Source organism: Eumetopias jubatus, unplaced genomic scaffold, assembly GCF_037043125.1.
Source record: "Eumetopias jubatus isolate StellerSeaLion01/CBP00866 unplaced genomic scaffold, mEumJub1_p1.0 scaffold_1, whole genome shotgun sequence".
NCBI classification, from domain to species: domain Eukaryota; kingdom Metazoa; phylum Chordata; class Mammalia; order Carnivora; family Otariidae; genus Eumetopias; species Eumetopias jubatus.
The window spans coordinates 2,012,482-2,037,246 of record NW_028274807.1 but is presented as its reverse complement, the minus strand read 5'-3'; the positions used below and the strand labels follow the sequence as shown (position 1 = coordinate 2,037,246).

Genomic DNA, 24,765 nt, shown 5'->3' with positions numbered 1-24,765 from the left:
CGGGGCGCGCCTGCGCGGTGGGGCGGTCGCCCGGAGGCGAGGCGCAGGTGCGGCGGCCGGGCTTTCCCGGCCGCAGGGTCCCCGGGCGCTCAGCCTCCGCCAGGGCCGCAGCCACCCTGTGCGTCAACGCCGCCTACGGCGGCGCAAATTTCTGCAGGGCCCCGGGTCGTCCAGAAAATCCCGAGCCGCGGGCGCCCGGCGAGGAGTGCGTATGAGCCGCCTGTTACGTCACACTGGCAGGGCCTCGGGAGGCAGGGCCCCGGGAGGCAGGGCCCCGGGAGGCAGGGCCCCGGGAGGCAGGGCCCCGGGAGGCAGGGCCCCGGGAGGCAGCCCCGGGTGGCAGGGCCCCGGGTGGCAGGGCCCCGGGAGGCAGGGCCCCGGGAGGCAGGGCCCCGGGTGGCAGGGCCCCGGGTGGCAGGGCCCCGGGAGGCAGGGCCCCGGGAGGCAGGGCCCCGGGTGGCAGGGCCCCGGGTGGCAGGGCCCCGGGAGGCAGGGCCCCGGGAGGCAGGGCCCCGGGAGGCAGGGCCCCGGGTGGCAGGGCCCCGGGTGGCAGGGCCCCGGGAGGCAGGGCCCCGGGTGGCAGGGCCCCGGGAGGCAGGGCCCCGGGAGGCAGGGCCCCGGGAGGCAGGGCCCCGGGTGGCAGGGCCCCGGGTGGCAGGGCCCCGGGTGGCAGGGCCCCGGGAGGTCCGACTGCGGGACGGGCGGGGGGCCGGCCGCGGACCGAGGGTGGGGACGGGGGATGGCGGCCCGGGGGGCAGGGCGGGCGCAGGACCCGGCATGACGGCTGCAGGTGGAGGGTGCGGGTCCGGGGCGGGCCGACTGCTGGCGGGGCAGAGCTCACTAGGGTGTATCACGTGTTAAACGTATCCCCCCGCGAGACGGGGGGTAAAAGTCGGAGATCCCACCGGTAGGTTCAACTACACGGCAGCGCAGGGCCTTTTCAGGGCGACTTTCAGGCCCACCTGCAGTCAAGCACAGAGATCCACGAGGAAGGCGTTTGTGTGCCTTTGACCGCCTCCAGGCAGGCTTTCGGTCCGAAAACGACTGGTGACTGTGGTGGCTTTCCTGCCCGTCAGGGTGGCCCCACGGGGTCGGGCTTCCCAAGGCAGCCCCCGTGAAGAGTAGAGCTCCAGCGAGGCCTGAGGAGCAGAGCCGCAAGACCGCCCGTCCGCGCTGCTTCGGGGGACCAACGACTTCCCCCGGCCACCCGCTCAGGCTCCTTGCTTCCCTGGCTTCTCCACAACTGTGTAATGTGTACTGGAACAGATAGCCCTTTTTTAGTGTTATTATGGTTGTGCTATTTCCAATTGGCCTACTGTGATTTGGTGATCTACTTAGGCTTCTCAGAACCCCATTCTTCCTGACTTCAAAGAAAGTAAATACATTTAGTACTTTGTGGCTCTGCCATGCAAAGACCTACACACCTTAAAAAAGCAAAGTTTCGGGGCACCTGGCTGGCCCCGTCAGTTGAGCGTCTGCCTTCGGCTCAGGTCGTGATCCCAGGGCCCTGGGATGGAGCCCCGCGTCCCGCCCCCTGCTCTGCGGGGAGCCTGCCTCTCCCTCTCCCTCTGCTGCTCCCCCTGCCTGTGTTCTCCTTCTCTCTCTAGCAAATAAAACATAAAAAAAAAAAAGTTTTCACCTCCACAATATTTACATCTACCTACATCCTACACTCTTGTATAGAATTTATAACGTTCTGTATAATCTACTAGCATAACATATAATTGTTGTTACTACCTACCTCCTACAACCAGAAGACACATTCCACGACGGCAAGGGGTTTTTGTCTCACTTGTTCATGGATGCAGCTTTAGTACCTGAGCATGGCAATCAGTATCTGCTGAACTGAATGAAATTTAACAATGCAAACAAGCCTCCCAAGTATGCATATTTTAGGGTAGAAGCATACAAAAGTGGAGTCCAACACTATGTTTTCAGATAAGTGGATGACCTCATCCACTGCACAAAGGAAAACAGTCTTATCTTCAAACACCAAAAACCTAGTGAAGCCCAGACTAATGTCCACATTCCTCTGCCTCCAAAATCTAACCTCTCTTTACAGATGACACCCAGGAAAGGTGTCACGACGCCGGTTCAGCCCAGCCAAAGGCTGGGAGAGCTCATGAGCAATGAGAGGAGAAGCCAGGACCCACATGTGTGACCAGCCATCAGGTGAATACTTACTTTTCCCCAACTAGCCTTAAAATGTCAGTGGTCTCACTGAATGGTCCGTACGGATACGGCACTGTGACGGTATGGCCCCACGGCCAAATGCAGTATTTAATACAAGCCCAGAGACAGAATACCAAACTATATTTACTGTTTACAGTAGCAAAGGACAACAGATAATGTACAAATCGGTGAATAAGCAGAACAGAGCCAGCAGACATCCCACCCATGCCCGAACAGCAAGACACAAAGGAAATGCGAACACCTTCAGCAAGATTCCAGGCAAGCAAGAGATGACGGTCATGGTCATGCTCTGTGACTAGAACAAGGCAGCAGTGGGTCCATACACAAAGACAGGAGGAAAACTATCAGTTTAATGGGTACAGGTCCCAAAACATCTCACAGAACTAAAATCATATACTAAAGCGTAAGTCCCATACCTATTTGGAAAGCAGCACAGCCCAAATCCGTGAGGGCGACACGGAGTCACCTTTCCATGGGTTCCATGGGTAACATACTTTGAAGCAGGCCTTTCACACAAAAACAAGTGCAAATTCAGCAATACTGAATCTTGCTTTTTTATAGAGAGACCACAATTAGAGGAGGAGATCTGAGGCCACACTGTGACCAAGTGAGACGCATGGGGACCGCTTTCTTCTCTATGAGGGGGAAAGGCCCGTTTCTGCGGCCCCAGGCTCCAGGCAGTGGGTGCTGATGCCCAAGGCCACGTTACTGAAGGACCTGCTTATTTTCCTTTTCACCTTTTAAAAAGCATTCCAGTATTTTCCCTTCAACTTTACCATATCCTGAAATGCAATATTTAGCATTTAAAAAACCTGTGCCATACAAAATAGTAAAAGTTTGTCTCCCATCCCCAAACCGCCCCCAAAACTTGTCCAACAGAAGCACCCCCGCTGTGGTGCCGTGAGCTCTCGACTGGAATAAGTGGTGCAGGGGCGGAGATCAACCCCTGGGGTCAGATCCCCATCTAGACTAAAAGTGGACATTCAGACCACAAGTTTGGGGGCAAAGTTAGAGGGGAGAAAAAACAAAAATGAAAGCAAAAACAAACCCGAAACCCCTCACAACTCACTTCACCCCAACAAAGACAAGTGTGACTGGCCCGCTTCCAGCTGCAGGCTCCCCCCTGCAGACCAGAGTTCTGAGTTGCCCTCACAAAATGTCAAAGAGAGGGAAGTAATTTTGGTGACTGTCCCCAGGTTTCCGCAGACTCCGTGGTGATGGGTATGGTCACTTGTTCACTCTTCAGCAGATGCTGGGACGACACGGAGGGGACAGAGACAGCCGCTCTGCCACGAGCCCCCCGTCTGCTGCTGGAACACGTCGATGGTGTCTTCGTCCTCCATCTCCAGCTGACCGGGTCACCGGGGCCGGCGCGGTGAGAGAGGGGAAAGCGGTTAGTTTCCTCGCCATCCCGGGAATGCAAAATGCCCACCCGAACGGATACGCAGGTTCACTGCACAGTCTTCCTCCCCTCGCAGAGCACCGTCCCAACCGCACCTGTGCGCGGCGGCCTCTCCACGTGTGTGCCATGCAGGGAATGATGCCCAGCTGTGGGTTTCCAATGAGCCCTATTCATCCACCAAGCTCCCCCTCACAGCACTCACAAAAGCAGAGCCAAAGCTAAGGACTTTGATAGAAAAACTAAGCCTCCGGGGGCGCCTGCCTGGCTCAGTCAGTAGAGAATGGGCCTCATGATCTCAGGGTTATAAGTTCAAGCCCCACGTTGCGTGTACTGATTACTTTAAAATTAATAAAATCTTTAAAAAGAAAACTAAGTCTCATTAAAAACTAAACAAGTGTCCGGGGCGCCTGGGTGGCTCAGTCGTTGAGCGTCTGCCTTCGGCTCAGGTCATGATCCCCGGGTCCCGGGATGGAGCCCCGCATCGGGCTCCCTGCTCCGCAGGAAGCCTGCTTCTCCCTCTCCCGCTCCCCCTGCTGGTGTTCCCTCTCTTGCTGTGTCTCTCTCTGTCAAATAAATAAATAAAATCTTAAAAAAATAAATAAATAAGTGTCTAAAATTTTTACTGAACATGACACAAAATCGCATTCCACCTAGGAGTATCTAATGAGCGGTGTGGACTCCTGGGGCCCAGTAGGACCACAGGCTTCATCATAAGTGCCGCGGGCCATGCCCGTGGACTCCAAAGCAAGCTACCTCACACAAGGAAGATCTGCTAGAGCAAGGGAGCACTGCTGGCTTGCCACTCGGCTCCTTCCCTCTCCTTCAAGACCAGGGTGGGGATGATGCAAACGTTTCCTGCTGCCGGATTTTTTTTCCTGGCTCAGGGGGTACACAAACATCTACCCTGATCCCTGCCCATTCAGACAGAGACTACCGAGGCTGGAAGCAGTAACATTTCCCAGGGATGCTCTCAGGCTGGGACAGCAGGGCCCCTCCCAGGCTCAGACCCCACCTGAGCGGCAGCAAGAATGACGGGCAGGCAGGAGAGCCAGGGTGCTCCTCCAGCCTCCCAACTCCCAGGACCCCCTGCAGCCCGGCGCCCCGCGTGAGCGGTGTGAGCCCTCCTAGAGCGGGCACGCGCACGCGCGCACACACACAGTCTCTCGCTGTGCGGTCCTGCCACGTGACCCACTCTGACGGATTCTCACAACGCTGTGCAGGACAGAAAACAGGCATCCCCGTTACGGAGAAGATGGAGACTCCAAGAGGGTCAGTGGCTCTCGATCACAAGGTCGCCCAGCTGACAAATGGCCGCAGAGCCGCTGACCTCAGCCTCCTCTTTCCGGGCCCAACGCCCTCCCCCTGCAGTGCGAAGGGAGGTGACGGGATGGGTGCGTGGTGGGCGGCGGTGAGCAAACACCACGTGACGGGTGACGGCGTGTGTGTGCCTGTCCCTCCCGCCCACACCCCTTGTGTATAAATACCGAAAGGGCACAAGAATCAGGCCAGCAATTTAGCTGCAAATCCGGTGTCCAGATACAAGGGGCAGGCGCCAGGAGAGGTGGCCGGAGCGGGGGGCCCCGGCCCGTGACCCTGGACCCACTGTCAGCACCTGGTCCTTCACCCCACCCCCCAGCATGGAGGATGAGGTCTGACCAAGTGCACTTGCCTCATTTGGAAAACTGAACTCCAAATTTAAGAATTAAATAACCTACTCATTAAAACCATTAAGAAACGTCAAGTACTCTGTGTGGGCGCCCACGTGGCGGTGACCAGACGCGAGCCGTAGCAGCCCCTCAGTGCAGGCGGCTGGTTTTCATACCTGTGCGGGGGTGTCTGTTTCGTTAATTGGCTGCCCATCAAACCTGAATCTAATCTGTCTCATTGACAAGCCCTGAAAAGAGAAACCAGTTATCATTAGATATTTCCAGATAACACCTTAATTCCAAAAAATAAAACATTTATCTTAAAATATCAGAATTCTGAGCATACAGACTTATGATCCACTTGATTATAAAAACAGGCCAGCGGACCTACAATCCATTTCACGTGATGCCCAGCACGGATGCTTCCAGAAGCTCTCACACCTTCCAGCTCCCGGGGGCCTGCCCCGCCCCTCCCCCACTTCCCTCCAGAATCGAGCAGAAGTTTCACACCGTTGGCACCACCACCCTCTAAGAACTTCCGTGGGAGAAGCCGTCAGGTGACAGTGAGGCCTAGGTCACAGGACCGCATGCGAGCGGGAAGGAGCCCCGGCCACGGGGCCCGCGGGAGGCCCAGCGGAGCGTCTTCCGTCCAGCAAGGAGCATGTGCAGACTTCCTGTGTCCCGAGGGCAGGACGAACATGGTCGGGGAAGACAAATATCCCCTTAAAAAGCGATTCTGATTTCACTTAAACGGAACAGAAAGGATGAAAACATGCATCTCTGCTCCCTCCTGAAAAGATACCAAAAAATTAAGGCATGAACCCCAGGGACGAAGAGAACAGGAAGAAGGAGGAGACGCAGACACCGCCGCCGGCTGGGCGCTGCTGGGCCATGGCTACTAGACCCCAAGGTCGGGGTGGGGGTGGGGGCCACAGGGCCTAGAACCCCCAGAGGCCTGGGGGCTGATTTTGGATGCCTGCTTGGAAGCTGACACAAGAAAGGTCCTTTCAGACCCCCAGCTCAAGGCGCCTCCCCCAACCCCAAGCGGCCAGGCACTGTCCCTCCCACGGGCAAAAGATCTACTTTCTGGAGACGTGGACTCTGAGCCCTGGGCTCAGGACACCAGGGACAGTGACAGCACCACCAACCAAGCCCCCTCTCTCCGTCCAGACGCACGCCCAGGGCACAGACGGGAGCCTGGGAGGTCCACTTTGGGAAATTCAATGACTCACAGGTTGCAACACCTGCGAGCCCCACCCCCCGAAAACCACCAAGCCTGGCAGGCCACCCCACCGTGGCTTGTAGGCTCTACGCATGCAGCTTTTCGTCAGCTTTTTGGGATTCGTTCTTAGATATGAGCAGTTAACCAAGGACTTGGGGACATGGAAAGAAAGGCTCAAATGCGCGAGCCGTCCAACCAACGAGGAAGGAACGGTGGGCACGGGAAGGGAGGGGCCGGAGGACACAGAGAGACACTGAAATCCTCAGGGAGGCAAAAAACGAGACATAGTTGCTACTGGGGAAAGGAACCCTCAAAGAATAAGAAAGAATGAAGAAGGTTTGGAAACTGGAAACTGTGGCAGATGCAAGAGTGTCCACAGAAGGTGGGACCAATAAGTTGAAAGAACTCCCAGAAAGAAAACCAACAGCAACAACAACCAAGCCCGATGTCACGTGGGCAGAGACGCTCCCAAGGGACAGGCCCAGAACAGGGGCTCCAAGGTGCAGGGGCGTTCCAAGCACAGGGGGCAGGACGGGAGAGGGCGTAAGCGGTGTTTCCTCAACTAAAAACAAGTTTCGACCTGGGAAGTGCTCTGTCGGTGGAGCCCTCGACCCTTGATCTCGGGGGGGGGGGGGGGGGGGGGGGGGGGAAACGATAGTGATGTTTCAGGACACAGAATAAGGTCCCAAAAGCCCTGAGAAGAGCAAAGTTACATCAAAGGACAGAGAATCAGAATGTTAACTGCACCTGCCACTCCAAAACCAGAAGAACAAGACCATGTGATAAATCCAAAAAAAGAAACTGAGTTTCAATTTAGAAATGGTCAAGCGTGAAGGTTTATGAAAAGTAAATCACCATCAGACACGCAATACCTCAAAGACGCTGCATTTTATAAACCCTTTCAGAGCAAGATGCTGGAAGACACGCTCTGCCGAAACAGGGGAAGATTAATCCAGAAAATACATAGGATGGAGGCCAAAGAAGTCTCCAGAAGGAACGATTCTGAGGTGGTTCTGCGAGGACAGCCCTGCGGCGGGGCAGGAAGGGAGGGGCAGCTGGGACCGCAGGAACGTGCCCCCCGGGCGGCGGGTGGAGAACACGGGTGATGGATTCACACAAACACCCGGAAAACCACACACGACCCCCAGACCCCGAGGCAGACAGGAGCCAGACGTGAGGCGGTCCGCTGTGCGCCGCCTCGGCCGCGGCAGAATCCAGCACGTCCCGAGCCATCTCCTGGCAGGACGCGGGCAGGAGCGAGCGCGGAGGGCAGTGTCAGCGGCATGGCCACCTTTCTCAGGGGACAATAACGTCTAAAGCCAAACACATGAAAAAACAAACTGAAGCACACCTACCGAGAAAGAGTAAAAAAGGAAGCAGTCGCCGAGGAGGGCAGGGAAGGCCTCTGAGCGCAGGTCTGAAAACGGGGGACACGAGGAAGGCACGCAGCTTTCCTACAGGGTTTCTCGTCACCACAGAAGCCCCAGGCCCGGCACGACGAGAGCCACGAGCAGAACCAGCCAAGCGCCAGGATGTGCACGGCACACGGACACAGGCTGCCCCCCGCTCGCAGGAACCGGGAGCCTCGGGTCCCCGCGTGTGAGTGCGAACCACGGGCAGCGAGGGTCAAAGCACCCGTGTGTGGGAGACACGGACGACAACGACCGTGAAGGGTCGGGCTGTCCCCAGGAGGACACTGGGGATCCGGCCCGCCGCTGCCGCTGCCGGTAAGTGAAGGGAGAAATCAGGCACTCTCCGCAACCGAGCTGTGAGGACGGCCGGCCGTGTCCCTGCGGACGTGCCACTGCGAGAAGGAACGTGTCCACTACTCTGCAACCCGCGCATCCGAGGGACGCCGCCACACATGCCGGACTCCGGAGGAAAAGCAGTGTGACACGGCTGTGGACGCGAGAGCTGACGCGCCGCCGGACAGAAGACCAACAGGAGCGGAAGGAAACAGCCAGCCAGCGGCGTGCGTGCCTGTGCACAGACACACGCAACCGCACATGCACGCTCGTGCACTCGCACACGTGCACACGCTCGTGCACACGCTCACGCACACACGCACTCCCACACATACACTCATGCACACAGTCATGCGCGCACACTCATGCATGCGCGCTCACTCAGACACATGTGCACTCATGCGCACACTCATGCACACACACACACACACACTTCCAGGACAGCAGAGCCCGGAGCAGCTGGGCACCGGCTGCTGTCATGGAGCCAGGGCTCATCATCAGAGGCACGGGGGCCAGGGCGCAGGTGGGACGCACCTGCCTCTCGCAGTACGCCTTCATCAGCTTGCTCAGCGGGGTGTGTCTCTTGATTTTGAACTGGACCACGGAGCCGTCCTGCCCGGCCACCTTCAGGTTGATGTGGTCGTTCTCCGTCTTCACGCCCTCCTGCAAGCACACACAAGACTGGGTCTCAGCACCCGCCCCCCACGGCCACCGTTCTCACAGGCCCGCCTGTGGGTACCTGCTGGGGTGTAAGGCTTTAAAACCAACCAATTCCTACAATTCTGCAGTGGCCCAGAGTCCCTGACACAACTGCTGCATCTTTACACAGAATGCACTTCCAACTTCTACCCGTTCGGCACACAACACAAATCTACGGTTTTCAGATTATGAATTCAAAGGAATAAATCTGCTTAATGACTCTAGAAGAAAACCAAAATCTATCTTTGCTTTAAGATGACTCTTCAAACACACCCTCCCAGGGTGCACACACTGACACAGACCGCGAAGACAAAATGAGACAAGCATCGTTGACGACCATGAACACGAGTGCCGTGGCGGCCTCTCAGGCAGTCCCACCCAAGTGGCATTTTTTGCATACTACATGACACTCTCAGAGCTCCTGAGCAATCAGAATTGGGGTTTCTCAGCGCCTGGAAGCACATCTGGAATCGAAGCAAGACGCTGATGTCCAGGAGCAGCAGGCCACCTGGGGCTCCTTGGCCCGAGCTGGTTTCCAGGAGGCACACCCACAGCGGGTCCTGTGGGCACAGGGCCGTCTCATTTATCTGGCACTGTTTAGGAAGACAGGAATCCTTTATTTTGAACAAAATGAGAAAGCTGGCCCGAATCCTTTTAGAAAATAAAGTCTGACGTAAACTGTGTTTGCACGTCCTCCTGCGGGTCCTGAGGGTGGGGACCCGCGGGGCTGACCTCCACGCTCAGCCCGTCTGTACCACCCCCACAGCTGCTTCCCTTCCCCCTGGCACTGCCTGCGCACCTGGGCTCCTGGGGACATGGAGAGCTGGGCGAGAAGCGGCCCCGGAGGCAGGACTCCAGCAGCACGGCAGAAAGCAGACCAGCTGGGGCACGCTGTGGCCGGGGTCATGGCACACACGCAGACACCAGCTGGTGCCCTCCATCTCCGGAACATGGACTCCGCTATGGGCAACAGGGCCTTGCACACGGGGTGCTCCGTGACCTGAGGCCAGGGTGGAGCTGGGGCGCTCATTCCCCAGAGACAAAGGATGCATTTGTTGGGCTTTTTTTTTTTTTCAAATAAAGGTTTTATTTTGGAACAACTGTACCTTTACAGAAAAGGAGCAGGCGGACCAGAGCTGCCACAAGCCACACCCCGTCCGTGCACCTAAGAGGCCTACGTGCCGCCGCACTAGCAACCCAACACCACACTCTTCTGACATTTCACCAGTGTTTCCACTAACAGCCTTTTTCTCTTCCAGGATCCAATCCAGGCTAGCACACTTATATCCATTTAGAGATAGGATTTTTTTTCAACTTCTTTTGTGTTAAAATACACATAACAGGGGCACCTGGGTGGCTCAGTCATTAAGCGTCTGCCTTCAGCTCAGGTCATGGTCCCAGGGTCCTGGGATCGAGCCCTGCATCGGGCTCCCTGCTCCGCGGGAAGCCTGCTTCTCCCTCTCCCACTCCCCCTGCTTGTGTTCCCTCTCTCGCTGTGTCTCTCTCTGTCAAATAGATAAATAAAAAAAAAACTTTTTAAAAAAATACACATAACATAAAATCTACTCTCTAACCACTTTTGGCTGGTACTACATACAGACGTAATGTCCTACAACCTTCACCACATTCAACTGTAGAACCCCGTTCATGCTGCAGAACTGAAACTCTGTGCCCACTGAACCCTGACTCCCCTCTGTCCACCCCCCTCAATTCTCTATCTCTATGATTTTGACTCCTCTAGGCATCTCATAAAAAAGTGGATCACACAGTGTTTGCCTTTTTGGGGCTGGCTTATTTCGCTCAGCATGATGTCCTCAAGGTCCAAACCCGGTGAAGCAGGTGTCACCTTCCACTGTATGGGTGGGCCACGTTTCGTATGTCCGTTCTTCTGTCTTCATCTGTCCATGGACACCTGGGTTATTTCCGTATTGTAGCTGTTGTGAGTAATTCCGCAGTGAGCGTGGGTGAACAAGATCTCTTGGAGACCCTGCTTTCAGTTCTTTGGGGCAAACACCCAGAAGTAGAATTGCAGCTCCATATGGTAATTCTATTTTTAATTTTTGTAGGAACACCCATACTCATTCTCCAGTGACTGCACCATTTTCCATTCCCGCCAACCATGTGCAGGCTCACCGGTGTGTCTGTTTCTGCTTTTGGAGAGCACCCAACCCCATCGTTGTAGGTCTGATTTGTACTTCTCTATTCGTGACACTGAGCGTACCCCACGGGCTTGGTGGCCATTGGTGCACCTTCTCTGGAGAAATGTCTGTTCAAGAGCTTTGTCCGTTTCTGAATAAAGTTCTTTTTTGTTCTTGAGTTTGAAGAGCACCCTATGTATTCTGGACATTAATCCATGATCAGACTCGTGATTTGCGAACATTTCTCCCACTCTGTGGGTGGCCTCTGACTCTGTGGACAGTGCCTCTCGATGCACAAAACGTCTCATTCTCAAGTAGTCCAGGTGCTGGATTCTGGTGTCCCATCCAAGAAATCCCTGCCAAGTCCAGGGTCCTCCGTTCTCCCCTAAGAGCTTCAATGTCTTACGTCTTACATTTCGGTCCCTGATCCAGCTTTTTGTATGTGATGTGAGGTAAGGGTCCAACTCCATTCTTGTGCATGTGGACAGAAACTGCATTTGCTTTTTTAACAAAAAAATATGAAGGTGTCAAGACAGAGAGATACGGGGACTAGAAGGCAGAGCAAACAGACACCCAGGGCAGTGGCTGGAGGCCAGGGCGGGAGGGCCTCAGAAGTCAGGAGGACGCAGGGGGCGGGGGCTGGCGCAGGCAGGGAACTCTCCCTAAAGGAAGGAGGCCAAGAACAAATGGCCTGTCCCAGACGCCTGGTGAGTTCCTAGTAAACAAGGAAACAATGACCACAAACCCCTAAGGTCACCCCCTGCGACAGCTATGCAATGCAGGGACACACTGCATTCCCAACTGATGCCCAAGGTTTTCTTCCCACTACCACGATGGCCTGCAGTGCTCCCCTACCCTCCCTTCGGCCTTGGGAGGCACAGGCTCTCCTCCGTTCAGAAGTAGTGCAAAGAGGTTTACTCAACTGAACCTGGAAGCACATGGAGTTTGACCGCATACCCGTTCAGCTGGGGGACCCTGAGTTCAGGAGTGCTGCTCCCATTTCACCGTACTGAAACTTCACTGAAAGGAAGCCACGGAGAAAACCCCGAAGGCAAGTATACTTAGCCAGGATGAGCCATCCACCTGAGCTGAGGACGTGGCCTAAGGCTGGGCCGGTAAAAGCAGACAGCTCCAACTACGTCTGCCATGAGGAGGCTGCTCTGGAGGGAGGCCTGTCCTGAAATCACAGCAAGCAAAGTACAAGCTTCCACAGGGGGCCTGACTGGGGGCTCCGTGCCCTGGGCTCCATGAGGGTCCAGCCAGCCCCAGCTCTGCCTTCTGTGCTTGCTGAGGGCGCACCGGGCTCCAGCCTCAGTGTGGGAGGCGATGGGTAAGGGGGGGGGGCGCACACCGAGGCCGGCGATGGGGAGGCGAGGGGTAAGGGGGGCGCACACCGAGGCCGGCGATGGGGAGGTGAGGGGTAAGGGGGGGTGCACACCGAGGACGGTGATGGGGAGGTGAGGGGTAAGGGGGGGTGCACACCGAGGACGGTGATGGGGAGGTGAGGGGTAAGGGGGGGCGCACACCGAGGCCGGCGATGGGGAGGCGAGGGGTAAGGGGGCGCACACCGAGGCCGGCGATGGGGAGGTGAGGGGTAAGGGGGCGCACACCGAGGCCGGCGATGGGGAGGTGAGGGGTAAGGGGGGGTGCACACCGAGGCCGGCGATGGGGAGGTGAGGGGTGGGGGGGGCGCACACCGAGGCCGGCGATGGGGAGGTGAGGGGTGGGGGGGGCGCACACCGAGGCCGGCGATGGGGAGGCGAGGGGTGGGGGGGGCGCACACCGAGGCCGGCGATGGGGAGGTGAGGGGTAAGGGGGGGCGCACACCGAGGACGGCGATGGGGAGGTGAGGGGTGGGGGGGCGCACACCGAGGACGATGATGGGGAGGCGAGGGGTGGGGGGGGGCGCACACCGAGGCCGGCGATGGGGAGGTGAGGGGTAAGGGGGGGCGCACACCGAGGACGGCGATGGGGAGGTGAGGGGTGGGGGGGGGCGCACACCGAGGCCGGCGATGGGGAGGCGAGGGGTGGGGGGGGGCGCACACCGAGGCCGGCGATGGGGAGGCGAGGGGTAAGGGGGGGCGCGCGCTGGAGGACAGAGATGGAGACGCAATGAATGGGGGGCGCGCACACTGGAGGACCCGGTGGAGAGCGGCGCAGCAGGACGGGGCTTGCGGCGCGCGCCTGCGGGTCCCCAGCCTATGCCCCGTCTCAGCGCCCTGCGAGGACAGAGCGGGGCTCTGAGGACGCCGCCAGGCGGATGCGCGGACCGCGGGTGGCGGGAGGGGCAGCAGCGGGGGAAGGGGCAGCAGCGAGAAAGGTCTGGGAGAGGCGTGGCCCGGGAAAGAAAGGGGTGGTGGGGTCAAGGGCAAGGCTAGGGAGAGGTCCCAGAACAGGGTCGCGGTGGGGGTAGGAGGCGGGTGACTCTGGAGGTGGCCAGGGGTCCCGGAGATAGCGGGTCCCGTCAGGAAGAGCCCCGGCGGGGAGGGTCCGGCCAGGGGCTTCCCTGCCCGCGCCCTCCAAGCGCCGCGTCCCCCCAGACACCCGCGCGCCCCCCACCGCTGCGTCCTAGGTCCGCCCCAGCGGGACTCCGGGGAGGGGCAGGGCGGGGCTTAGCCGAGGGGCGGGACCCGGGCCGTCAGGGCGGAGCCTCGGTGGGGGCGAGGGGGGGGCCAGGGGCGGGGCGGAGCCGGGGCGGGGCGGAGCCGGGCAGGAGGGGGAGGGGAGCAGCGTGCGGGGGGAGGGGCGGGAGGCCCAGGGCGCGGGGAAGCGCCGCAAACGCCGCCTATCCCCCCGCATCCCGAGGTCTCGGAGGGCTCCGGGCGCGGGCCGGGCTGGGCCGGGCCGGGGGGGGCGGTGGAGACGGCGCGGGCGCGGGGCCGACCCAGGGGCCCCAGCCCGCGCCCTCCGGCCCTTACCTTGGGCTTCTCCTCGGACATGGCTGCGCGCGGCGGCGGGAGGCGGCGGCTGGGAAGCAGGCAGCGCCGGAGCGGGCGAGTCACGCTCTCGGCCCGCGGCTCTCCCGCCGCAACTGCTCGCGGGGCCGCGCTTTGCCCCCCAAATCCCTGCGCGCCGGTTGGCTGCCGTGAGGTCACGTGGCGGGCGCGCGTGCACGAGGCGCGCGCCCTAGGTGGCGGGCGCGCGCTCGACCGGGCCCGAGGTTCCTGGTGGTTGGAAATGCGTCACGGGGCGGGTCCGCGCTTGCGGCGGGCCCGACAGCGGGGGCGCTCAGGGCACCGGGAGGCCCGGAGGTGCGCACGGGAGGGGGGGCGCTCGGGGCCCCAAGGGACCCCGGGGGCGCTCAGGACAGCGAAGAGGTGGGAGCGGGGGGAATACAGCGTCAGAGGCACTCAGGGCACCAAGGGGCCGGGGGGCGCGAGTAGGACCAGGGGCCGCTCAGGGACCCGGACGCAGACAGGGAAGGGGAAGTGAGGGACAGCAGGGGCCATGCAGGACACTGAGGGGCCCAGGGGCACACAGGGAAGAGGGGGTGCTTGGGACATCCAGGGGCCCAGGGGGTCGCTCATAGGTGGGGGTCAGGGACAGGGAAGGGCAGGTTGTCTTCGGGCCCAAGCAGGGCCTGCCCACCTCACTGCCCTCGTCCACCGACCTGGTCCCTCACCTGCTTCTGCTCAGCCAGCCAAGCCCAGGCACACCCGCTCGTCCCTCCGGTGCAGTGCGTTTTTCAGGGGAAAAGAAAACCGAAGGCCAGTGTGGTGAACCATCTCTGGCAGTCACAGGGGACCCAGTGAGTGAGTGTTGCCTCGGAAGGCAACCCCAGTCCTGGAAAAGGCTCCACTGGCCCTCAGGAGGAGCCTCCTGTCCGGGCAGGAGGAACCGCAGGTGAAGGAAGGTGGTCGAGGCTGACCCGCCTGTCAGCTCTGTCGCTAGGGGCAGCTTGCACGTGTTCATTTAGCAAGCCGGGGAACTGCAAAGCCTGGGCCCTGCACCAGAGCGCCAGGTGGACGGAGCCCGGTGGAAGGCCTCTCTGCCTGGCCACTTGTCTCTGGGTGGAGCCAGGCTTCCGTCTCAGCTGCCTCCCCTGCCCCCTTGCCAGTCCCGATCAAGGCCTCCTGGGCCTGATGGGTGGAAGCCAAGCACTGGCCGGGGGCTGGGGGGATGGGCTCAGGAGGCTGTGTTGTGACCGCCTTCCTGGAGTTTCTGGAACGCACACTACACAACCGAAACTAAGCACCTAGAGAATCTGAATAGCACTATTAATTACATATTAGGTCTCTCAGAGAACGTCATTAAGTTGTAAGAAACCATACAGGGGAGGGGTCTGCCTGGGATGCAGAAAGCTGGAACGAGGGGCGCCTGGGTGGCTCAGTCGGTGAAGCGTCTGCCTTCGGCTCAGGTCATGATCCTGGAGTCCCAGGGTCGAGTCCCGCATCGGGCTCCCTGCTCAGCAGGGAGTCTGCTTCTCCCTCTGACCCTCCCCCTTCTCATGCTCTCTCTCTCTCATTCTCTCTCTCTCAAATAAATAAATAAAAGTCTTAAAAAAAAAAAAGCTGGAACAATAATTACCCCAAGAAAACAAGAGAAGCTGGAAAACCTATAAAACCATAGCTTTTCTTAAACCATCAGAGAGCTGGGATTGCAGCTTTGCCACCCTTAAGTTCCAGCTCCTCTAATCAGTTTGGGAAGATATTTTTCTGGGTCTAGGATTCTGAGCTTGAAGTCTTAGAAGGTGTCCCTTCATTGTCTTCACTCAGAATACATCCTGGCCCTGACCCTCGGGAGGTCTGTCCCTGGAGAGGAAACGGGGTCCCTGTAAAAGTCCACCCAGATCCAAGGACACAAGGCCTGCCTAAAGGTGGGGCTGGACCAGGGCAACAGAGTCCACCTGCCCCCCACCACACACATACACACACACACACCTGTGCCAGGACACACACACCTGACCAGGGCAACAGAGTCCACCTGCCCCCCACCACACACATACACACACACACACCTGTGCCAGGACACACACACCTGTGCCGGGACACACACACACACACACACACCTGTGCCGGGACAGCCAGACCAAGGAATAAGCTGGGTGCTCCGTGCTCCATCACAGGGAGCTCGAGGTGGGGGTGCACCGGGGAGGCCTGGAGCCGAAGGTGGAGCAGGAACACTGAGAAACTGCTTCCAGCAAACCAGCCTCCACCCTCAGCACAAGGTGATGCCAGAGGGATTTGTGTCAGTGGACACAGCGAAGAAACCACAACCACAAAACCCAGACCCAGTCGCCTCCCAGCCTCCAGACTCAACGCAGGCAGCCACACCGGGGAGGAGCGCCATTTCGAGAATAGAAATAACCAGTAACCTCAGTGTCTGTGGTCCTACAGACGATCTCTGTCTTTTGGTCAATGATTACAAGACACACACACGAAGGAAGAGACCCACAATCCAGACAGGAAAAATCAACAGAACCAGACTCAGGGAGGGCTTAGAAGCTAGGATTGTCTGGCAGGATCTGTGTTCAGCTCTGGCGGAAAAGGTCAGCAACGTGAAGGAAAAGGTGGGGTGTCCCAGCACAGGGATGGAGACCGGAAATGGAAATGCTAGAAACAAAGAACAGTGCCCCGCAGATGCAGAATGCCTTCAACAGGCTCAGGAACACCGTCAACACAGGAAAGAATCCCTGAACTTCTCGATGAGTCCAGAAATCACCCAAACTGAAACAAAGAGGGGAAACGGGGGAACCAAGAGAAGAGGGCAAACAAAAGCCCTGGAATAAATCATTTCAAACAGTCTGATGTGCGTCGCTGGGGTAACAGAAGAGAGGAGGGGCAGAAGAAAGATCTGCAAAACTAACAGCTCAGGGTTTGCTAACAATAAGGACAGCACGGCACAGACCCGAATTCAGGAAACCAGCCGGGATTTATACCTGTACGAGGCACACCTGTCCAAGCCAGCGGACACCAACCATAGAGAAAACATCCTGAAGGCAAGCAGGGACCCACACACAGTGCGCCTGTTGCAGAAACCGCGCCAGCCAGAAGACAATCCGCCAAAACGTGGGCCACAGCACCAGGAGCAAGCCTCCAGCACTGGGTTCTCGGCTTCGGCTCTGCGCTACAGTCATGGGGAGCATTTGGGGGAAAATGCTCATGGACCCATGAAATCTGGAGGTGGGGTCTAGCATTGGTGGGCTTAAAAATTCCTTGGGCCACCATGGAGACTCACCAGTGTGGGTGTGGAGGAAAAGCCCGAGGCTCCCAGAGTCGGGTGCCGGAGCAGGTCGATCATGGGCAGCCTGCCCCTCAGCCACGGTTAGGACGCTCCAGGCAGCACGTGGCTAAGGAGTCACGGGTGAAACTCTGCAGGCCAGAGCTGTTGCGACGGAACTGGGTCACCTGCTCTCAGTGGGGACGAGGTGGCCCTCGTGTGGTGGGTGCCAAATACCAGAGTAAGTCACCCAGGGGGAGAGGGAATCTGAATTCTTTGAACCGTGGCAGTCGTGAAGGCTCCTCGATCGCAGGGACCCTCGGAAAGGAATCAACGCGGAGCTAAGCTACAAGAGGAAAATTCCAGGTCTGTTGGGCAAAATCCCAGCTTGAGCCACCATAATGGGGACCCCTGACCTCCTCCCCGTTGCTAGGGCTGGTCAGGATGGACCCTGTCATTTAGGTACACGTATAGACCATGAATGGGCTCCTAAGCCTTCCCCAGAGGGACCTGTGGTCATTTTCAAGGGTCACGGTGTCCCAGAGCAAAGGGAGTTCCTTGAACCTCCAGGGTATTCTATCCTGGCTCTGCAGAGACCCCAGTCAGCCACGGAGGTCCACGGGTCAGAGAAGGGGTCTTGCCCCAAATCCAGCTCACAGTGGGCCTGGTGGGAACCAGAGGCCCCAGAGAGTCCCCTCACTGGCTGCGTCTGTAGAAAGGGCAGATAGGGGCCGCCTGGGGGGCTCAGTCGGTTAAGCATCCTACCCTTAATTTCGGCTCAGGTCGTGATCTCAGGGTCATGGAACTGAGCCTCACATTGGGCCCCGCGCTCAGCACAGAGTCTGCTCCTCCCTCTCTCTCTCTCTCTCTCTCTCAAATATATACATAAATAAATAAAATCTTTAAAAAAAAGGATGGATGGGCCCTAACCCAGTGTGACTGGGGGTCCTACAAGAAGAGAGGTGGGCACAGAGGGGAGGCAGCTGTCTCCTGGCCAAGAGCAGCTCAGGACGAGCAGCCTGCCCACCCCTTCTTGGGGCACCCCCAGCCGCCAGCACCGTGAGAAGCTAACGTCTGCCGTTTAAATCACCCAGGTCGTGGGGTTTTGTTATGGCGGCCGAAGCACACCCATACACCCCACAATGCCGGCGGCCGCGGAAGCCAGGTGGGCTGGGAGAACCGCTGTGGGCCGCCCAGCACTCTTTGGGCAGTGGTGCCCACGGCCCCCCTACTCCTGCAAGCAAATACACCCCGAAGCCTTTGCCTCACGCGGCTGGGAGGCAGAACGCCTCCACATGGGCCTCAGGGTAGGTGGACTTTTCCACGGTCATCGGGCAGAGGGGATGGTGACATCACCCTGAGCTGGGGACAGGAGAAGGCTGGATGCATAGTTGGCCCCTGTGTGCCCGGGGGCAGGGGCTGAACCCTTCCCCACCCAGGGGCGGCCACACGGGTGACTTCCTAGGGATCTGGCTGCCTGGGACATGTCGGAATGTCCCTCCAGGTTGGATGGTCACGATGCACTGAGCACCACGAAGGATGGGCTGCCACACTCAGTGGGCCTCTTGCACTTTGGAGCTGACCTGGTCCACACGTGGGTGTGCTGCTCTGGCCCACATACGGGAACCTCCTTCAGGCTTCCATCCCTGAGACGGGCCTGGAGCTGCCTGCCCTGGGCTGGTCACCCAGCGGACCCTGTGCATCTTCAGGCAGGTCCCAGGAGAAGAACCACACAGAGCCCATCTCTCGTCCTTGTGAGGAACGCTTTGCCCCCTGTTGACAGCCATTCCCCCCGCTCCTCGCTTGCTAGTGGGCACTGGGGGCCGGGGGGGCGGGCGCTCCCTTCCCAGACTGCTCATCACGAGTACCTGACCCACCAGTTAGCAAGTGCACGCGTGCATTCGGGGTCAGGAGGAACGGGCCCCAGCACCGCACACTCCCTTAGCCCTTGAGGCTCAAAGGTCCTGTTGGCCCGTTGGCCCGCCTCCAGGCCCAGTGGCGGCAGCGTCCGCCCCAGGCCGGCTCATGTCCTTCCAGCTCAGATGCTGGGGCCGTGTGGTCGACGCACTGAACTGGAGCCCCAACCTTGGGGGCTCCCCGAGTCACTCCTCAGCCCACCCACGGGAAACATGGTTGTGGGGTGGAGTACGGGACCGCAGACCCCCAAGAGGAGCCCCCACCACACACATACCGCTGAGATTTCATGGGGGAGCCTTTCCTCTCCCAACCAGTCAGCCTCACCAAAGCAGATCCAGGAACTGCCTATTTGAGGTGATGCTAACACACTGTCATAAAGCCAACCCAGCCGTGTGGCGGGGCCTGCGGGACCGCAGGCCTGGGCTTCGGGCATGGCCAGCACCACCTGCTGGTCTGGCCCCTGCAGCTCATTGTCACGGGGACAGCTGCACAGAGGCTGTGCTGGGGACAAAGGACGGGCAGGTGTGCAGACCACCGCTCACAATCCTCCCCGGAGAGACGGGACCAGAGGCCGCAAGCAGGTGACGTTGGTGTGGATGTCCAGGGCATCCAGCCGGGTGCTGGTGGCATCCCAGACAGCTGGGACTCAACAGCCCAACAGCCAGCTCATGTGTCCACAGCCCAATGGTTCTCACTGGAGCGGCCAGTCCTCAAACCATCAGCTGGGCCACAGGGTCCCAAGGGTCCACCCTCGGGCACTGCCCACTGTCCCTCACTGTCCAGTTGGCCGTGACGTGCCAGTGCCAGAAGCGCCTCAGGACAGCCCCCCTCCTGGATGCCCAGACCCAGGTCACCGGCTCGTGGCCTCTGACCCAGCCCCACTCCAGAGCCCCTTTTCTCCAGTGTTTCGTCCTTGAAATGGGCCGCGACAGAGAGCAGCCGCCCACTGGCTCTCCGGGAGACTTCACATGTGCATCTGGTCATGCCTCAAGGACACACATGGTGGCCACCCTGACAGGCCTCTTCTGGTCTGGGAACCAGCCTCATTCTCTCCCCCACTACCCACTCCCTCCCAGTGCATCCCCACTTGCTGGACGCCTGCAGTTCCCCAGCCGGATTCTTTGTCTCTGTTCCTACCCAGGCCTGGAAGGTCCTGGAGACCCTCCACTTGCATGAAGTGCCCCACATTACCACCGTCCCACTGCACTGGGGACTTGGGACCAGCCCAAGCAGATCCCAGGGGGTGACTTGGAGGTGAGGGTCACAGGCAGAGCCGTTATCTGCTGCCGGGCTCCTGTGGGCAGATGGTGGCAGGCCCCACAATGGAGGGATGTTCATGTCCAGGCCTGTCCCCCACACCAGGCTGCTGCCCACATATCCCTCTCCCCTCTCCTAGGGTTCTTGGAACACATCTGAAGGATGGATGCACCTCTCCAGAGGAAGCAAGTCCAAGAGAGGCTTCTTTCGGGACCCTTCACTAGTCATGCTGAGAGACTGGGGAGCGACCTGGAAAAACATACAATTAGATCCATATTTTACGCTGCACCAATGAAAATTCCATAGAGATGAAAAACTCTGATGTAAAGCCAAAATTATAAAAGCGCTAAGGGCACCTGGGTGGCTCCATCGGTTAAGCCTCCGACTCTCAGTCTCAGCTCGGGTCTTAATCTCGGAGTTGTGAGTCCAAGCCCCACCCTGGGCTCCACACTGGGCATAGAGCCTACTTAAAAAAAATTTTTAAAGGCACTAGAAAAAACATAGACAATGTATGTTCATAATTTTGGAATGAAGAAAGGCCAAATAGAACCACCAAAAAAGCCATAAAGGAAGACTGAGGTTTGGCTGTGTAGAAATACAAAATTTCTTCATGATAAAAGCATTTGTGAAATGAATGGATGGATGGGTGCAGGTGGGTCAATGGATGCATGGGTGGGTGAATAAGTAAGTGAGTGGAAGGGTGGATGAATAAATGGATGGGTGGGTGGGTGGATGGATGAGTGATGGAGGGATGAGTGGATGGATGGGTGGGTGGGTAGATGAGTAGATGAATGAATGGATGGGAGGTAGGGGGTAGATGGTAGTGGATAGATGGGTGGAGGGATGGATGGGCAGATGGATGAGTGGATGGGTAGGTGGGTGGATGGGTACATGGATGGAGGGGTGGATGGATGGACTGGATGGGTAGATGGATGGGCACATGGATGGGTGCATGGATGGTTGGTTGGATGGGTGCATGGATGGTGGATGGGTGGAGGATGATGGATGGATGGGTGGACTGGATGGATGGACTGGATGGGTAGATGGGTAGATGGATGGGCAGATGGATGGGCACACGGATGGGTGCATGGATGGTTGGTTGGATGGGTGCATGGATGGTGGATGGGTGGGTGGAGGATGATGGATGGATGGGTAGGTGGGTGGTTGGGTGGGTAGGTGGGTGCCTGGATGAATGGGTGCATGGATGGAGGGATGGGTGGGTGGATGGAGGGGAGATGATGGGGCAGAGGATGGGTGGAGGATGAGTGGCTGGGCAGATAGGTGGATAGACAGGGAGATATACTACCGGCCCCACTTCTCTGGTCAAACCCTGCTACGTTTGGTCACCAAAAGAACAGGACGGTAGATCTGAGTCAGAGGACACATGTAGCACAGGATGGTTCTTCGGGGAGGCGGCCAGGGAGAGTACACACGCCTGAATGGAGGGAGGGAATGGGGTGAGAGCTGCCAGGAAGCCTGAGAAGGTGCTTCTGGAGCTCCAGGGAGCGCGCAGAGCAGGGCTGAGGCCGAGCAGGGCTTGGCGTGTCACAGGCACCAAGGGAGCCCGTGTGAAGGAGGGGAGTGGGGCAGGAGGAGGGGACCATCCAAGAGCTCGAGCCTTGTCCTCAGTGTGGTGGGAGCTGCAGGAGGTTTGAGCGGCCCCCCCACGAGGTATGCAGTCTAAAGGTGTCCCTCGGGCCAGGGCGGAGAAGAGGCTGCGGGGAGAGCAGAGGCGCACACGCAGCAGTCACCGGGGGGATGGGGTGGCATGGGCCGTAGGACACGGGGTCAGCAGCAGTGCAGCGGAGGAGGAACGCGGAATCGAGGTCACTGCCCCGGAAGGAGGACGAGGGCCGCGGCCACCAGCTGCCCCCGGCACAGTGCCTGGCCTGCCTGGCTCTGACCTGAGCCCCCCCGCACTGCGCCCTTGGAGCACGGGAGGACCGAGCTCTCCTCGGACCCTCTGCAACAGCTTGTCCTAACTTAGGTGTCTGGACCCCTGGAGGTCATAGCTGCCCCATCCCAGCCCTGTGGCTGGGGACCCAGGCTCCTTATGGGCTGGCCCAGGCTCCCCCGGCCAGTGTCTGGGAGGCCGTCACACGGGGGGGCGGGGAGCACCCTGGGAACCTTCTTGGGGAACGGGCCCAGGTCTCCTGAGCAAGTCTAACCTAACCTCACACTCGCACTCTGAAGTTTGGGTTCCTAAGAACCCACGATCATGGGGTAAGGTGCAGCCCCTGCAGCGGGGGCCCTGCACACCTGCTCCCGCCTGTCGGGCACCAAGTCAGCAGCCCTCTGCAGTGAGCGGGTTAAATATTCCTTATGCTTGGTTAACTACTCTTTATACCAAGTTTATTATTCTTTAGGCCTAGTTAACTCTTCTTTATGACTGGTTAACTATTCTTCATGCCTACTTAACAATTCTTCACACTGGCTTAACTATTTTAAAATTTTTTTAAAGATTTTATTTATTTATATGAGAGAGAGTCAGAAAAACAGAGAGAGAGCACAAGCAGGGAGAGCGGGAGAGGGAGAAGCAGGCTCTCCACTGAGCAGGGAGCCCGATGCGGGGCTCGAACCCAGGACCCTGGGACCATGACCTGAGCCGAAGGCAGGCGCCTAATGACTGAGCCACCCAGGCGCCCCAAGGTTTAACTATTCTTTATACCAAGTTAACTGTACCTTATGCCTAGTTAACAATTCTTTATGCCGAGTTACCCCCGTTCCAGTTAGGTTCCCTAGTCCCCGTTGCCGCCCCGGTGGGGCCCCACCCCCTGCCTCTAAACATGCATCACGAAGCCCATCTGAGTAGCTAGAGGAGGTCCTCGTGACTTTGTCAAAACACCGAAGACGAGAAAACTGGCGATGCTGTTATTTGAGGGGTACAAAGTCAGGAGGCCTGCGGAAAATCCCCAAGCTGTGCCCTCAGTCTGAGATACGCCGTAACTTCATTTCGCCAAATGTGGGTCCCTCACAAGCGGGACGGGCAGCAGCTACTTACAGAACATGAGGGCGGAAGCTACAGTTGCTGGAGGGGCAGAGACTGGGGAGACCCTGCCAAAACAGGCGGTCAGGCCCCCAGGGCTCACTCCCCAGTCCCCGGCAGGCAAGGTGGCGGGTGAACAATGTCCTCTTGGAAAAATTCAGTAAATGTGAGGCCTCCAGCATCTCCAGCGCCCCAAACTCACCCCACGTGATGCAAACCCCAGTGCAACACCCGCTCTCCGAGAAAATTCATTTTATTTGGTGGACTCATTGCCGCCGCCCATAAGCTTCAGGAACGAAAGTTTGTGAAATTACTTAAGAGTGCTACATTGGGGGGCGCCTGGGTGGCTCAGTCGGTGAGGCATCTGCCTTCAGCTCAGATCATGATCCCAGGATCCTGGGATCAAGCCCCGCATCGGGCTCCCTGCTCAGCGGAGAGCTGATTCTCCCTCTGCAGCTCCCCCTACTTGTGCTCACTCTCTCTCTCAATTAAATAAATAAAATCTTAAAAAAAGAGAGAGAGAGAGAGAGAGAGAGAGAGAGGATTTATCTGTAGTGAGGACTTGTTCTTCGTATTCAGGGTTCAAACAAGGAGACAACTGCTCCAAGATCGAATTAAACATCATTCTTCAGGTCTGGGGAGCAGAAAACCCACCACATCACGTAAGTCAGCTCCATGGGGCCGGCGTCCACTCTGTGTGCGGGGCGGGACCCCCATCAGAGCGCCCCTAGCAGCTTTCTGGAGCTGTTGGGATGGACTCCGCTGCTGGCCCTGGCCGCGCAGAGGGGGCCCCTAGAGAGGGCGGGGTGCACTCCCAGGCCCAGCAGTCAGCTCCTGCCAGTGGCGTTGCATAGAGGCCGGGCTGCCTGCTGGCAGGGGGGGCAGGACTCTGAGAGCCTGGGGACCCACAGCCACAAGACCCTGGGGAGGAAAGCCCTGCCGGCTGAGAAACGTCCCCGGGCTTTGAGCCTCCAGACACGCGGCCATCTACCCAAAGCAGGAGCTGGGGCAACAGACGTCCACGCAGCTCAAGCCACGTCTATCCTCGGGCGGATCCTTTGGGCTACAGGCCACTGGGGGACTGTGCTCCCAGCAGAATGCATGGGACTGGGGATGGGGGGCAGCAGCATCGCTGTGCCCTCACCCCCTCCCAGCATCCCACGGGGGGGAGTCTGTGCCTCCCACCCCGCGTCAGGCTTGGCCAGGCACCTTTGTACCAGGGCACCCCGCAAAGACGTGGCTGCTGCCAGACCCGCTGGCTCCTCCCCACGGACGCGGGGCCAGAGACAGCTCTCCAGCGGCAGTGATGACCATGAGACGGCGGGTGTCTGCCAAGTACTGGGCCCATGGGTCTGTAACTCCGGGGCCTCACGGGGCACCTGCCGGTTCTTCTGGCGGAGC

At 58.7% G+C, this 24,765-nt stretch overlaps 1 protein-coding gene and 1 long non-coding RNA gene across 5 annotated transcripts; one reads left to right on the top strand and one right to left on the bottom strand.

Annotated features, from left to right (window-relative positions):
- The first annotated feature begins 37 nt into the window (after positions 1-37).
- LOC114226406 (uncharacterized) lies at positions 38-3,964 on the top strand. Of its 4 annotated transcripts, none has more exons than XR_015768248.1 (3): positions 38-205; positions 1,077-2,172; positions 3,440-3,964. It is a non-coding gene; the product is annotated as an uncharacterized LOC114226406 (long non-coding RNA). The 4 variants fall into 4 exon arrangements; XR_015768250.1 differs by lacking the exon at positions 38-205 and having other exon boundaries at positions 771-2,172; positions 3,440-3,568; positions 3,672-3,964; XR_015768249.1 differs by lacking the exon at positions 38-205 and having other exon boundaries at positions 771-2,172; positions 3,440-3,586; positions 3,672-3,964.
- On the bottom strand, positions 2,297-14,090 carry SUMO3 (small ubiquitin like modifier 3). The gene is made up of 4 exons (XM_028126491.2): positions 13,964-14,090; positions 8,743-8,871; positions 5,418-5,489; positions 2,297-3,542 (listed from the first exon to the last, which is right to left on the bottom strand). The coding sequence occupies exons 1-4, from the start codon at positions 13,982-13,984 to the stop codon at positions 3,429-3,431; spliced, it is 336 nt and encodes a 111-aa protein (XP_027982292.1). The 5' UTR covers positions 13,985-14,090; the 3' UTR covers positions 2,297-3,428.
- Between the last annotated feature and the right edge of the window lie 10,675 nt (positions 14,091-24,765).

Bases quoted from the DNA above. Each gene is read 5' to 3' on its own strand.
- SUMO3 (XM_028126491.2), bottom strand. From the start codon at position 13,984: ATGTCCGAGGAGAAGCCCAAG. The intron at 8,872-13,963 runs GTAAGGGCCGGA...GTGTGCTTGCAG, and splicing joins TGTCCGAGGAGAAGCCCAAG to GAGGGCGTGAAGACGGAGAA. The intron at 5,490-8,742 runs GTGCGTCCCACC...TTCTCTTTTCAG, and splicing joins AGGCGTACTGCGAGAGGCAG to GGCTTGTCAATGAGACAGAT.